Source organism: Chiloscyllium punctatum, chromosome 12 (assembly GCF_047496795.1).
Source record: "Chiloscyllium punctatum isolate Juve2018m chromosome 12, sChiPun1.3, whole genome shotgun sequence".
In the NCBI taxonomy this organism is placed as follows: domain Eukaryota; kingdom Metazoa; phylum Chordata; class Chondrichthyes; order Orectolobiformes; family Hemiscylliidae; genus Chiloscyllium; species Chiloscyllium punctatum.
In genome coordinates, this window is record NC_092750.1 from 42,707,595 (window position 1) to 42,720,568 (window position 12,974).

At 40.1% G+C, this 12,974-nt stretch overlaps 1 protein-coding gene across 5 annotated transcripts in view; it reads right to left on the reverse strand.

Moving 5' to 3' along the window:
- prickle2b (prickle homolog 2b) overlaps positions 1-12,974 on the reverse strand; it is a 286,023-nt gene that overhangs the window by 24,616 nt on the left and 248,433 nt on the right. For all 5 annotated transcript variants that reach the window (XM_072582473.1, XM_072582475.1, XM_072582477.1 and 2 more), the window contains one exon: positions 826-1,029. In XM_072582473.1, the coding sequence (XP_072438574.1) occupies positions 826-1,029 (204 nt within the window). The remainder of the gene's footprint in view (positions 1-825; positions 1,030-12,974) is intronic.

Here is a 12,974-nt window from a genome sequence, read left to right on the forward strand (position 1 = left end):
GGATGGCGTGGGCGGTGTTCCGAATGTATGTGGGGAGTTCCTGGACTAGGGGGGTATAGGACAGTATCGAGGTAGGTGGAGATGAGTTCGGTGGGGCAGGACCATGCTGAGACAATGGGTCAGCTGGAGTGGTTAGGCTTGTGGATTTTGGAAAGGAGGTAGAATCGGGCAGTGCGCAGTTCCTGGACTACGAGGTTGGAAGCTGTGGGTGGGTGATGAGGTTCTGTATGGTCTGGGAGCCCAAAATGTCGATTTTCCTGCTCCTCGCATGATGTCTGACCTGCTGTGCTTTTCCAGCACCACTCTAATCTAAAATCTGGTTTCCAGCATCTGTAATCCTCACTTTTGCTTAACAGTTAAATGCAAGTTGTCATTGAAGATGCCCATAATCTTGAACTGAATGCAACACTGTAATTTAAGAGAATGCTGCCTTGCAGTTACGAATTACGATTTGGATCAGTTTTATTTCTGTGAAACATGTTTATAGCTAACACTGATTGCCTAAATCCTTTGAGAAAATAAACAGTTCAGTTGAACAAGTGCTACAAGTTTAGTTCTACATATTTGCAGAAGTTTACAAGCTGAGAAACAAAATCCTTTTGACCCAGTGATCACCGAGGGACAATGTTTGAGAAGTAGAATTCTGTGGATGTACAGAATAGGAAAGGCATAATATTCTTTCTTGTAACTGTTAATTACAATAAATGCTAAATGGGTCATTTTCATGGTGTTCATGTTGTCATATTTAAGCCTAAAGTGGACTACTTTAATCTAACATGCTGTTTTATTGGAATCTAAAGATTAGATTTGTTTTTGTAAACTTACCTCATCACATGCTGCACATCTAGGTTTCAAACATTCAGCGTGGTGTCTCCCACAGTATATTTTCCCATTTTGGTAAAAATAAATCAGATCCACCAATAGTTCGTTACATGTAGTGCAGACAAAACATCGAGGATGCCAGCAAACTCCATGGCCTGCTCGTGAAGCAAAAACAGCGATGTCTCCACCGTTGATTTGTCCTCCACACTGGTTTAAAATTAAAATAAAATTGTAATATATTCAACAGTTAGAGAAGTAGCTAATAAATCTCAGATAATAAACTATTTTAAAAAATGACAAATACTGGTATCTCAATGGCCAGCCTTAACAAGGGCCACTCATTTTTATTAAAAAATACAATTCAGTTAGATGCATTTTCGTTTGAAAGTTTGTTAACATAGATTTGTAAATAGATTAGATAGATTTGTAATTTGAATAATTACTTTCAATAATAAACCTTATGTTTTTGTTGCTGACAGTCTTACTTATGGTCTTTTAAAAAATACATTGCTAACCAAATTATTTTTATGATCTGCGTGCAGACACCAACACTGTCATGATGATTGCTGGCTCTGTGTGTGCACAACATTAAGCTGATATTCAAAAATTAAAAGGAAAGTTCTACTTTAACATTATTTTTTTCTTGCACAAAATACTTTCATTAAAATTATACTGTATTTGTCACTCTTTGTTACACTATGTTCTTTAGAGATATCGCTGCTAATATGTACACTCTTTAGTGTCAGCAAGTGCAGCCTTATTTTTATGCTACAGAAATAGAGAAGACAGCCAGCAGAGCTCATTATCTCCTGAATATTTTTAGAATCCCAGACAATTCATAGCAATTTGTTTGGAAATATCCTCAGCGAGCCAATCACACAAGCATATTTTCAAGGTTTAATTTCATCCTTTTTCTTATTACTGTCTCTATACTTGTTCCTTAAGCTTCTAAGCTAAATGTGAAATAAATGCTTTACAATAAAGTATCAATTTCCAAACATTGCTCTAAGACACATGAACAATAACTGTCAACTGTCAACTGAGTCACCTCCAACCCAAAGGCACATACAGGGACCTGAGCAAATGTAATTTGGTCACAGGCTTCCTGTATTGTTGGGATCAATGCCTCTAATATGGCTAATAGATCTCAAAGGAATTGCAAGATCATAGGAGGGCAAACAGAGCTTTCTTCTTTTCTTGTATATGGCAATTAAGTGATATAATGCTGTCTATAGGTAAGATCCCCCTAATCATTAATAGAAATTGAATCTCCACATATAAATAAAATTACCCATAATCCCTCAAGGGTGACAGGCTATAATGTAGGCACAATTTGATCAGGACTAATGCAATATGTAAACCTCCCTCTTAGATTAAAGAATTATAGCAAAAACTGTGAAACATTTACAAAAAATAATCAGTTTGGAAGAGGGATGGCTGGGGAGTGGGGGAGCTTGGTATATAGGGATTGAACTTCATTCAATGATTTAGATAATTTGGTGAAGTCTGCATTTTAGATCAGCATGGAGTATTACAATTTTGCTACTCTTATCCTTAGTTGTTGGGCCAAGATGGTGATGCTTGGCCTATAGACATTCTCAAGAGAACCCACAAATGTTGGTGCATTCAATAGAATTAAAATTGCAGATAGTTCTGGGATAACGTGTATTTCGGTAGCGTGATTTGGCTATAACATCACTGAAGAATTAGGGAACGGTATTTTTGAGAATGCCTACCTCCTTTGGCAATAGCGCGATTCCAGTGGCGATTGGCTTGTATGGTTTGTTCTGCGCATGAGCCAATGACCACGCCAAAATCTCTGTGCCAGTCTGTGCATGCACCAGTGTCCACACATGCGTGACATTGGTGCTGGTCTTTGTGCTGTTCTGCACAGGCGCTGATGTCTGCAGAACTGTCAGTGCCATACTGCGTATGCGCAATGTTAGCACCCACCTTCATGCTGCTTTGTGCATGCACGAAGTCAGATGCTGACAGAGTAGTCTTCTGTGAGAGGTACTGGACAGAGAGCAGCTTTCCTATATTTTTAAAACGTATTGTATTAAATTTACTTTTGTTTTGTTAATCAGCATAGTTTCAACCTTCATTTAGGCTGTGATATACTTTGCATTAGACTTTTGGGTGATTTTTGGGCAATCAGGAGTTATATTTTTTTGCTGGTCTGCCCCTAACCCTACTTTTCCTACAGGCCCCATTACTGATATTACACAATTTTCTATTTAGCGAGGTTTTGCTGGAATGCAAATATAGTGTCATAGGAGAACTACCTATAAATTGACAAATACATTAAGCTCTTGAAGCTACATATCTCTTGTACAGACAATGTACACGTATCATGATAATGTATCATGAAATCCACTCAACTTACCTAACAACTAGGAAATATTCTGTAAATTTGTTTTGCTATTTAGATAAACATAGCAACTAGGTTTCAACATAAATTTGATGGTGAATTCTAGCTTTGAACCTTCAAAGTCAGTATTATTAATAATTTGAAGTCCCAGTACATTATGCAACAGATCTAGTTCAGGCATTGTAGTTCTTTTTAAAGTTCTTAAGTTGCCCGTAATTCACCACTTTAGGGCCTCAAAACGATGGGTGACGCTGTGCCCTTGCCCCATTTTATGGTGACCGTCTTAGGGGTGCGTGAGAAAGATGTGAGCTACCACCAGAAATTAGTGAGAGGGATCTACATAATCAATTTGGTTGGAGTCATTTAACTGCAAACATTGGTGGGAGTAGATTACTGGCCACTATGGAATAGTGAGAATATTGGCATGGAGCAAATCATGAAAACAGAGGTGCAAGTAACATGTAAAAACAGATCTTAATGTACAAATAGACTGGTTAATTCAAATCAATATTTATGCTGTAAAAGGATGAATTCCTGGAGTTGTGCATTGAAAAACCAATTAGGAATTGGATATTTTAGATATAATTTTATGGAATGAGAAAGAGTTAATTCTATGATTCTGATGCATAACATTGCTGCAAAGGAATCTTTGGAAATCAGTGATCATAATAAAATCGAAATTCTCATTCAATGTGAATGTAATGCAGCTAATTCTGAAACTAGTATCTTAAATCTGAACATGAGAAACTATGAAGACACGAGGAAAAAGCTGGATATTGTGGATTGGGGAAATACATTAAAATATTTGATGGTTGACAAGTAATGGTTGGTATGGAAAGAAGCGCTACATTATCTGCAACAGAGATACATTCTTCTCAGACACAAACATCCAAAATGAAATGTAAATCAAGTGTGGTTAACAAAAGAAGCTAAAGTTTGCATTAGATCAAAGGCAATGGCTCATAAGGATGCAAGAAAAAGTGATAAGCTAAGGACTGGAAGCAATTTAAAACACAGCAAAAACAGACCAAGAAACTGACACAGAAAGGAAGAAGAGCATATGAATACACACTACTAAGAAGCAGGACATTAAGTACATAATGTATTACGAAGATGGCAGAGGAAGTAAATAAATACTTTTGCTGGTGTGAAGGAAAATACAAAATGTCCTCCTGAAATGCTCGGCAATTTATTGACTGTGAAAGTGAGGGTCTAAAAGAATTAAGTATCTGTAAAGTGATGGGACTTGCAAAGTTAAATATATAGAAGTTGATAAATTACCTGGACCAGAAGATCAGCATCCAAGAGTGGTGAAGGCAGTGATTTGAGACATAGTAGATTCATTCGTTGGTGTTCGTCTTTCAAAATTCTACATATTCTAAAAAGGTTCTTGCAGCTTGGAAGCTAACAAATGTAACCCCAGTATTTAAGGAAGTGGCAAAAGATGATTGGAGAACTATTGATTTATTAGTTTGATGTCAGGAAAACATTAGTGTTTTCTCTATAAAGCGTGTGATAACTGGACACTTTGAAAATGATGATAAACCCTTATTGACTCTGTCTAAGTTTATGAAATGGAGATCATGTTGGCAAACCCATTGTGGAATTTTTGATGCTGTTATTTGTAGCACAGATAAAGGAGAACCAGTGGATTTTTGTATTGGGAATTTCAGAGGGTTGTGATAAGGTCCCACACTGGGTATTAGTTTTAAAAAAATGACATAGGATTGGTAGGGCAGCAACGAGGATGGATTCAGAATAATTTAACAGGCAGATGGTAGAGAGGAGGAATAAATGGGTCATTCTCAGGATGCCAGATTGTTCCTAGTGGATACCATAAGAATCAGTGTTATAGCCACAGTTATTCACAATTGAAATAAATGATTTGGATACTGTTACACTACTGGGTAAAGCCCTCTGCTAATTTAAACGCCTCGCACTGTAATCTGTTAAATTTCGAGAGGCAAAGAACTATCCCTGATCTCACTATTTAAAGAAGTAAATAACAATTTTATTCTTTAAGACCAAAAGAGAATATTAAACAACAACTATTTACAATTCCTATCTCTTAAAACTATTTTTTTTACATCCCACTCCACAATACTGGTTCGATAAATTCCCTCTTAAATTTATGGCAAATCACTTTCAAACCCAGTTGTCGTCTTTGGAAGTTGAACTTTCTCTAGGATGGCTTCAGTCTTCTGCTGCACAGTTTTCTCATGGACATGTCCCTTTCAGACAGCAATTTGGTTAGCAGTCTGAATATGTTGGTGCTCTTGCAGTTCTCTCCCAACTGTTCAAAACATCTGGTTTTATACATTGGATCATTTAATTGGTTTGATGTCATCCCAAACAGTAAAATTTGAATTTGATTGGGCTTTCATATCTGGGACATAATTTAAACTGATTGGCCAAATTTGAATTTTTGTTCCATGGCAACACAACTCCAGCTATTTGTTTCAACTAAATGTTACATTTTTAAATTGTTCAGCACACTCTGTGCTTTCAGTCAGTCCTTACTAGCTTCATCTCTCTCAAATGTACAGTACACACCTACAGCTTCATAACACCTCCCCCTTTAAGAAAAAATGAACCAACATAATGAAAAGATGGCTTGAATTTTTTCTCTGTTCCTTAACAACACTGTGACATAACATATGACTTTAATCTAAGTTCATATTAACTTCTTCCAACATATATATATAAAACACTGAATAGATAACAATCTCATCTATACTTCATCAATTAAATCCATGATAATTCATCTGCAATTACATTCTTATGATCCACAATATGTATGATTTGTAAATTAAAAGTCAAACATAAGACTCCAACAAAATAGTTTCATATTCTTGTCTTTTTAAACGTTCCAAGAATGTAAGAGGATGGTGATCCGTGTACACAACCGTCTCCAATACATTGTTCATGACGTACACATTAAAATATTGTAAGGCCAGTACCAAATTCACGGCACGCTGGCTCAGCGGTTAGCACTGCTGCCTTACAGCACCAGGGTCCAGCCTCGGCTGACCGTCTGTGTGGAGTTTGCTCATTCTCCACAGGTCTGCGTGGGTTTCCTCCGGGTGCTCCGGTTTCCTCCCACAGTCCAGTGTTAGTTGCATTAGTCAGAGGGAAATGGGTCTGGGTGGGTTACTGTTTGGAGGGTTGGTGTGAACATTTTGGGTTGAAGGGCCTGTTTCCACACTGTAGGGAATCTAATCTAAATGAGTTATTTTTCAATCGTGGAGTATTTCTTCAGGTGGATGTTGATCTTCTTCAAAAAGTAACCAATTGGCAGTTCAATCCCATCATCATCTTCCTGTAGCAGTACAGCTCTGACTCCTATGTCACTAGCATTGATGGCAACTTTGAAAGGTTTCAAACATTTGGTGTAGCTAAATCTGGTACGGTGGTTAATATTGCTTTTAAATAATCAAATATGTTCTGGCATTGTTCTATCCACCAAAACTTTATGTTCTTCCTCAGCAAACTGCTTAAATGGTGCCACTATACAGCTGAAGATTGGAACAAAGTTCTGATAGAATCTGCTCAGTCCCAAGAATTGAAGCACCTCTTTCTTTAAGGTTGGTCATGGAAATTCCTCGATGGCTTTTGTCTTTGAGTTCTGTGGGGTTAACCTTCCATGACTGATGTTATGTTCCAAGAATGTCACCTCTGCTTTCACGAATTCAGTTTTGTTTAAGTTTATTACCAGTTTTGCTTCTCATAGTCATTCAAAGAGCTGTGCCAACTGTACCATGTGATCTTTCCAGGACTTACTAAAGATCGCTACATTGTCCAAATAGACTACATAATTTGTTAACCCAGTCACTACTCTGTTCATGAGTCTTTGGAATGTGGCGGATGTGTTCTTCATTCCAAAGGGCATCATTTTGAATTAATATAGCCATTTGGGGTTACAAATGCAAAAATTTCTTTCACTGTCTCTGATAAAGGTACCTGCCAGTAACCACGCAGTAAGTCCAACTTGGTAAAGTAACTGGCTTGTCCGACTTTCTCGATACAATCTTCCAATCTCGGGACTGGATATGAGTCCAATTTTGTAACAGCATTGACCTTCCAATAAACCACGTAAACTCATTGAGTCCTTTCTGGTTTGGGAACTAAGATGATTGGGGAACTCCACTCGCTCTGGCTTGGTTCAATGATATCCATTTGAACATGGTCTCCACCTCCTTCTGGACCTGTCTGGCTTTGAAAGGATTAAGCTGATAGGGTTGTTGTTTTATTGGAACAGCATTCCCTACATCTACTTCATGCACAATAACATTAGCCCTACCCATCTGATTCCTACATATGTCTTTGTACTGCAGTAACAAACCTTTCAATTGTGTTCTTTGCTCCTGAGACAGATAGTTTGCAAACCTATCCCACTCGTCAAGGGTGTCTTCATTTTTTAAACATATTTTTAAGCACAACAAAATCCACAACATCTTATTAACAAACAGTGAAATTCACAACTGATCGTAGAGGAACTGTTGGATGAAGTTCAAAGCACAGAATCAGCTAAGTTAATTGTTTTACGTGGACTACAGAAAGTCTGCAGTAGTGAGTAGAGTGGGTTCTTTCTTGATTATGTGTTTTGGAGAAACGTCTCTTGATTAAACTTAAAATATAAGCCATAACTATTAACTTAACCTGGGGTAGTGTTTGTAGAGGAATACGATGGTGATATTTTCTGGGTCTGTAGAAGCAAAAATGGCCTTTAGTAGAGTGATATGTGCTTCTTGTCAGATGTGGGAGTTTAAAGAGAGTTTAAGGGTTACTGCGGATTATATCTCCATAAATGCTGTTGGTTGCAAATCTTACCAGATCGAGTGGATCGGTTGGAGAGACAGTTAGAAGCAATGAGGAATTTGCACAGCAACAGTATGTGATGGATGGCAGTTATAGGAAGGGGGGAAACGTCTCAGATACAGTCATATAGATGGGTTAATTCCAGGAAAGGTAAGAGAGGTAGGCAGCTAGTGTAGGAGTCTTTTATGGCGATACCCATTTGAAACAGGTATGCTGTTTTGGAAAATGTAGGGGTTGATGGATTTTAAGGGGGCGTAGCACGAACAGCCAAGTTTCTGGTATTGAAACTGACTCTAATGCAACGAGGGGTATGTCGGTTTCCAAGCGATCAATTGTGTTAGGGGATTCTCTAGTCCGAGGTACAGACAGATGTTTCTGTGGCCAGCAGCGAAAAAAACAGAATGGTGTGTTGTTTCCCTGGTGCCAGGATCAAGGATGTCTCAGAGAGGGTGCAGAATGTTCTCAAGGGGGAAGAGGGGCCAGCAAAGGGTCATTGTCCACGTTGGAACCAATGACATAGGAAGGGAACAGGTTGAGATTCTGAAGGGAAAATACAGAGTTAGGTAGGAATTTAAAAAGGTCTTCAAGAGTAGTAATATCTGGATTACTCCCAGTGCTATGAGCTAGTGAAGGCAGGAATAGGAGGATAAAGCAGATGAATGCATGGCTGAGGAGCTGGTGTATGGGAGAAGGATTCACATTTTTGGATCATTGGAATCTCTTTTGGGGTAGAAGTGATCTGTACAAGAAGGACGGATTGCACCTAAATTGGAAGGGGACTAATATACTGGCAGGGAAATTTGCTAGAACTGCTCGGGAGTATTTAAACTAGTAAGGTGGTGGGGGGTTTGGTGGGACCCAGGGAGATAGTGTGGAAAGAGGTCAATCCGAGACTGGTACAGTGGAGAACAGACAGCAAGTCAAACAGAATAGACTGGGACAAGATAGGATTAATGAATTAAACTGCACTTATTTCAATGCAAGGGGCCTAACAGGAAAGGCAGATGAACTGAGGGCATGGTTAGGAACATGGGACTAGGATATCAAAGCAATTACAGAAACATGGCTCAGGGATGCACAGGACTGGCAGCTTCATGTTCCAGGATATAAATGCTACAGGAAGGATAGAAAGGGAGGCGAGAGAGGAGGGGGAGTGGTATTCTTGACAAGGGATAGCATTACAGCTGTGCTGAGGGAGGAGATTCCAGGGAAGTTATTTGGGTGGAACTGAGAAATAAGAAAGGGATGATAACCTTATTGGGATTATATTATAGACCCCCTAATAGTCAAAGGGAAATTGAGAAACAAAATTGTAAGGAGATCTCAGCTATCTGTAAGAATAATAGGGTGGTTATGGTAGGGGATTTTAACTTTCCAAACATAGACTGGGACTGCCATAGTGTTAAGGGTTTAGATGGACATGTATTTGTCAAGTGTTTAGAAGAAAATTTTCTGATTCAGTATGTGGAGAAGATGCAAAACTTGACCTATTCTTGGGAAATAAAGCAGGGCAGATGACTGAGGTGTCAGTAGGGGAGTACTTTGGGGCCAGCGACCATAATTCTATTAGATTTAAAACCAGTGATGGAAAAGGATAGACCAGATCTAAAAGTTGAAGTTCTAAATTGGAGAAAGGCAAATTTTGACGGTATTAGGCAAGAACTTTCGTAAGCTGATTGGGGGCAGATGTTCGCAGATAAAGGGACGGCTGGAAAATGGGAAGCCTTCAGAAATGAGATAATGAGAATCGTGAAAGGAAAGGCTGGTAGGTATAGAGAATGTTGGATGACTAAAGAAATTGAGGGTTTGGTTAAGAAAAAGAAGGAAGCACATGTAAGGTATAGACAAGATAGATCGAGGGAATACTTAGAAGAGTATAAAGGCAGTAGGAGTATACTCCTAAGAGGGAAATCAGGAGGGCAAAAAGGAAACATGAGATAGCTTTGGCAAATAGAATTAAGGAGAATCCAAAGGGTTTTACAAATACATTAAGGACAAAAGGGTAACTAGGGAGAGAATAGGGCCCCACAAAGATCAGCAAAGTGGCCTTTGTGTGGAACCACAGAAAATGGGGGAGGTACTAAAGAAGTATTTTGCATCAGTATTTACTATGGAAAAGGATATGGAAGATATAGAGTGTAGGGAAATAGATGGTAACACCTTGCGAAGTGTCCACATTACAGAGGAGGAAGTGCTGGATGTCTTGGAACGCATAAAGGTGGATACATCTCCAGGACCTGATCAGGTGTGGGAAGCTAGAGAAGTGATTGCTGGGCCTCTTGCTGAGATACTTGTATCATTGATAGTCACAGATGAGGTGCCGGAAGACTGGAGGTTGACTAATGCGGTGCCACTGTTTAAGAAGGGTGGTCAGGACAAGCCAGGGAACTATAGACCGGTGAGCCTGACGTTGGTGGTGGGCAAGTTGTTGGAGGGAATCCTGAGGGACAGGATGTATGTGTATTTGGAAAGGCAAGGACTGATTAGAGATAGTCAGCATCGCTTTGTGCGTGGGAAATCATGTCTCACAAACTTGATTGACTTTTTTGAAGAAGCAACAAAGAGGATTGTTGAGGGCAGAGCGGTAGATGTGATCTATATGGACTTCAGTAAGGTGTTTGACAAGGTTCCCTATGGGAGACTGATTAGCAAGGTTAGATCTCACGGAATATAGGGAGAACTAGCCATTTGGATACAGAACTGGCTCAAAGGGAGAAGACAGAGGGTGGTGATGGAGGATTGTTTTTCAGACTGGAGGCCTGTGACCAGTGGAGTGCCACAAGGATCGGTGCTGGGTCCTCTACTTTTTGTCATTTACATAAATGATTTGGATGCGAACATAAGATGTACAGTTAGTAAGTGTGCAGATGACATCAAAGTTGGAGGTGTAGTGGACAGCGAAGAAGGTTACCTCAGATTACAACAGGATCTTGACCAGATGGGCCAATGGGCTGAGAAGTGGCAGATGGAGTTTAATTCAGATAAATGTGAGGTGTTGTATTTTGGGAAAGCAAATCTTAGCAGGACTTATACACTTAACGGTAAGGTCCTAGGGAGTGTTGCTGAACAAAGAGACCTTGGAGTGCAGGTTCATAGCTACTTGAAAGCGGAGTCGTAGGTAGATAGGACAGTGAAGGCAGCATTTGGTATGCTTTCCTTTATTGGTCAAAATATTGAGTACAGGAATTGGGAGGTCACGTTGTGGCTGTACAGGACATTGGTTAGGCCACTGTTGGAATATTGCGTGCAATTCTGGTCTCCTTCCTATCGGAACGATGTTGTGAAACTTGAAAGTGTTCATAAAAGACTTACAAGGATGTTGCCAGGGTTGGAGGATTTGAGCTATTGCTAAGAGACTGAACAGACCGGGGCTGTTTTCCCTGGAGTATCGGAGGCCGAGGGGGTAAACCTTATAGAGGTTTACAAAATTATGTGAGGCATGGATAGGGTAAATAGACAATGCCCTTTCCCTGGGGCCGGGGAGTCCAGAACTACAGGGCATAGGTTTAGGGTGAGGGAGAAAGATACAAAAGAGATCTGTAGGGCAACTTTTTCCACATAGAGAGGGTATATGCGTACGTGTATGGAACGAGCTGCCAGAGAAAGTGGTGGAGGCTGGTACAATTGCAACATTTAAGAGGGATTTGGATGGGTTTATGAATAGGAAGGGTTTGGAGGGATATGGGCCAGGTGCTGGCAGGTGGGACTAGATTGGGTTGGAATATCTGGTCGGCATGGACCGAAGGTCTGTTTCCATGCTGTACATCTCTATGACTCTATCTGGATGTGATTCCTCACTCCGCGGGGCATTAACTAACACCTGTGTCTCTAGTTCTTTTTCTCTTCTAGTTCTCTGGAGGGGACCTACAAACTCAATTATAACTGGCGTAAAAGTTTCTTTGAATGTGGGAATTGGCAACAAAGGTGCAGGTTTTATTACCACCTGTGGCTTACCTACCATTTGGCATGTATGACACATATGGCAAAAGTTAACCATGTATTTGTGCATTCCAGGAGAAAAAACATGTCTCTGTACCTTAGCCTGAGCCTTTCGTATCCCAAGGTGACCTCCTAAAGGTAGTTCATGTGCTACCCATAACGCTTCCTGTCTATATGCTACCGGCAACACAATCTGATGCACTTCGGCCCATTTCTCCTCTGCACTAACCTGCCATGGTTGCCATTTTCATTTTGGGATTCTATCTTGCAGATAATAACCCTCAGGAATATTTTCTGCTTTCTTTTCAGAATACGTATCCACATATATATCTTTTATCATTTTGTCTTCCTGTTTCAAGTCCCTTAACCTTTCTGGAGTAAACACTTCCATCTGACACCCTGCCTGTTCAGGTTTTTAAAAAGGGAGAAAGTGAGGACTGCAGATGCTGGAGTACCAGATTTGAAAAATGTGGTGCTGGAAAAACACAGCAGGCCAGGCAGCATCCGAGGAGCAGGAGAATCGACGTTTCAGGCATAAGCCCTTCTTCAGGAATGAGGCTGGTGTGCCAAGCGGGTTGAGATAAAAGGTAGGGGGAGGGAATGTGGGGGAGGGGCGCTGGGAATACGATAATTCCCAAATTCCCTCCCCCCTACCTTTTATCTCAGCCCACTTGGCACACCAGCCTCATTCCTGAAGAAGGGCTTATGCCCGAAACGTTGATTCGCCTCAGGTTTTTAAAAACCATTACATCAATCAGGGTGTCGGCTAACTGAAACTCAACTCCTTCAACTTTATCTTTAGTTTTTGCTTAGTGCTGTGACTTATGATAGTGGGATCTTGTTACTGCACAGTCTGGGAAAATTCCAGGGTATTTTTCTTTTAACTCCTCAGTTTCTTGGGTCTTCCTTGGGCTTTTCCACAGGGGTGTCATTCCCACCTTGGATCCAGCTAAATCATTCCCAAGAACAAACTGGATTCTTGGAACTGACAACACTATGTCAATCACTCCCACTGTTACTTCCT